The following is a 3201-nucleotide window of genomic DNA, read 5'->3' on the forward strand; positions in this document are numbered from 1 at the left end:
AAGTCAAATGTACAGGATATCTACTGCTTTTGTTTTTATTTCCTGACATGCCTTGCTCCAGTTTCCACTGAGAATATTCCATTTTTCCCCTTCTCATTATATCATTTAACGTAACTCATATTACTTAAGTGTAATTATTGTTTTTAGATTCGTTTCCCTACAGAAAAACAAAGACACAAGAAAGCAGGATTGGATTGGATACATTAACATCCCCTGAGGGTAACATACAACCTGACCTAGAGAAAGTCTATTTTTACTTACAACTAAAAGAACATAATAATGAAAAAATGAATTGTACAATCCATTCTTATATCAGGTTACCATCAGACTTGGTGGGTTTTCTGAAAAAATAATAAACAAATACCAGAGTTTGCATAGAACAAATTTAATGAACAAAGAAAATAATAAAATTGATTTACTATAAAGGATGTATTTTCTCTTAAGCACAATGTAAAGGTACATATAATATAAAAATAGATAATTATTATAAATAGATAAATAAATATTTAAATAAATAGATCAGCATGGTCATCTGTAAGCAACTACTAGCACCTACAGAGTTGAACACGTTACTTAACAGTCCTGAAAACATTTGACAAATGGATTCGAATCATGTCATGATTACAGCAGAAATAAGCGTCTTTGTCAGGGCAGAATGCAGCGAAGTGGGGTATTACTGGTCAGTGAGAACCATTTCCATGTTGAGCCAGGTCTCCTCCTCTACTCCTCAATCTTTCTTGCAAGTTGATCAAGGGAAGGATCTCATGATTTCTGCTCTGACAACCTCCCAGGCACAAGGGCTGTATTTCTTCTCTTGCAGGTAGAGAGTGATTCTTTCGAAGTATCTCCTCACAGCCAGGATGGAGTCGTCCTCATCGGTCCGCGGAGCCTCTTCCGCCCCCACCTCGGGCATCACACAGGCTCTCAGGTCACTCAGCTGCTGATAAAGTCCATTGCAGAATTTGTGTAGGAGGGTCTTATCCCAGGCAGCAGAGGCGCTCTCCGTGCTGAAGAGGCGGAAGGTCTGCTGGATCATCTCGTGGACCACAGAGATGGCTTGAGCCTTCTGCAGCTGGTTGCCATCAAACACCTCCTGGGGGAATCCGAAGTCCTTTCTGTCCCGCAGGCAGGACAAAAGGGAGATTCTCCTCATCTGTTCCAGGAGCGCCAAGGCCCTCCTGTCACCCAGGCTGTGGGTCTCAGGCAGGTCACACGCCAGGGAGCAGATGGAGTTGCAGCTGAGCACCAGCAGGGCCAGCGGGAAGGGAAAGGGCAGGGCCATGGGGATCTTGCAGATGCTGCTGGCCTGGCTGAGGGGGCGACTGTGAGCTGGGCTCTAGGTTCTCTGCGGACCTTCCTTCGTGTGTGTCTTAAATAGGGAACATGCTAAGTTTTCAATTTCTGTGTGTTTCCCTTGCTTTCTACTTCTGTTTTTGCTTTCCATTTTGCATTTTCCAAATGGGGTAGAGCCACATTTCTCAATCGTTTTTCTTTTGCATTATTGCCTCTTTCCCCTTCCCACAGAGCCTTTTTAGATATTTCTTTTTCCTAATTGAACCCCCCATGAAATTTGATGATACAGATAACCGGTATACCTTCTTAGATTCTACATAAATGTGTACTTTATTCATAGAAAAAGAAAGTACAAAACTACTCGTTTTTTTCAATGCAGGGTTAAGAATGACAAAAAATTTTAAGGTACTGTTAAATTTAAAAGCTATTGACATTTCATTTAACTTTACAACTAATTTGCAGAAGGACTTTTAATGTACTGTATTTACTTATATAAATAGTAAATATCCATACTACATATTCAAATAAAAGTTTATATAAATACTTCATAATAATACCAACATACAGATACACTTATAATTATTCAAAACTGCTAGGAACCACTGAAAAATTAACTTATTTTTTTAACATTTATTTTTAGGTCCTTAACTTTTAATTTTGCTTCATATTAGAAAGCGGTTTTAAACTTCACTAGCTGCTAGATATTCATTAAGATATTGTCAACACTTTTTTTCTTTTTAGCACTTGACATAATCATTGATGTATTGAATAACCTTAGTAGAAGTAAATAATAAAGTTTCTATTTGCACGTAACTCTCAAAGCCCGCACCTGAGGTTCAAGCATAAGCAGCATCCATAAGGCAGGCAAAGGCAACTCATAAGTAAGCAAAGACCACCTTTTACAATATGATTTTGATTCAAGCAAAATGATGGGAAGCCATCCCGTGAGTCATCAAGTTACCACAGGATAGCAGCACTGACTTCCATACAGATTGTTTATCTTCAATGAACTCAGTGTCATTACTTCTCATATGAAACACCAGAAAACCCAATGAGAAAAATGACTACTAAAGAATAAGATTCTGTTGGAAAGAAACAGTTTGTTGGAGCACCACAAACTATTGTAATATCTAAGATTTGTTCAGACCCCTAAGAACTAATTTTTGCACCATTGGGAATAAAATCATCCCCAATAAGAATAGAAGATGTAGAAAACACCACCGATTTGAATTTTTCTTTGTACTTTGGCACTGAATTTCAAATTTCCCAAAGGACTGTCAGAGGTCCCAGTCCAAGTCTATTCTTTTCCAACAAAAAGAAACCATCTTTGTAATAAATACATGCTAGATTAATATGGATTATTATCACGTAAGGAATTAACATTCAGCTCTGATCCGGAACTCTTTTTATTTTTGCATAGAAAGTTACGTCGTCTCAGTCCTCTACATTCCTACTCTTGAAATGGTAGGCATGTGACCATCCTTGTCAAATCCGCTTTTTAGTCACTGTCTTTTTCACTGTGTTATTCTCAGCACCAAGCCCCATGTACTCACTCAGTAAATACTTTTACTAAAGCTGTTTCTTAGATTTTTCTCATCCTACGGGCATGACCAAGCTATTTTGCTTCATTATGGCCATATTTGCTAGGATTATGATAGACACCAGCCAATATTTCCACACTTAATTGGTGTCAGTAATACCTACTGAGTTTGTTGCTGAAACCAGGAGGATTTTATTTCCTTTAAGGTGCGGATGGCTTCGGGTTCAAACTTCAAGAGCAGCTCGTTTCAGCCTTTGCCACGCACTATATTAAACTTACAAGTATGGCTTCATCTCTAATTTGCCCTCTATCTGGTCAAAACAGAAAAACAACTAGCCTGATGTCATATACAGATCACGTATCTCAGC

At 38.4% G+C, this 3201-nt stretch overlaps 1 protein-coding gene across 1 annotated transcript; it reads right to left on the reverse strand.

Moving 5' to 3' along the window:
- Positions 1–748: 748 nt before the first annotated feature.
- On the reverse strand, positions 749–1709 carry LOC118972759 (interferon alpha-4-like). The gene has a single exon (XM_037020431.2). The coding sequence runs from the start codon at positions 1280–1282 to the stop codon at positions 749–751; it is 534 nt and encodes a 177-aa protein (XP_036876326.1). The 5' UTR covers positions 1283–1709.
- Positions 1710–3201: the final 1492 nt, after the last annotated feature.

The sequence above is a fragment of the Manis javanica genome, chromosome 2 (assembly GCF_040802235.1).
Source record: "Manis javanica isolate MJ-LG chromosome 2, MJ_LKY, whole genome shotgun sequence".
In the NCBI taxonomy this organism is placed as follows: domain Eukaryota; kingdom Metazoa; phylum Chordata; class Mammalia; order Pholidota; family Manidae; genus Manis; species Manis javanica.

Excerpts from the sequence above, each read along its gene's own strand:
- LOC118972759 (XM_037020431.2), bottom strand. The coding sequence starts at position 1,282 with ATGGCCCTGCCCTTTCCCTTCCCGCTGGCCCTGCTGGTGCTCAGCTGC.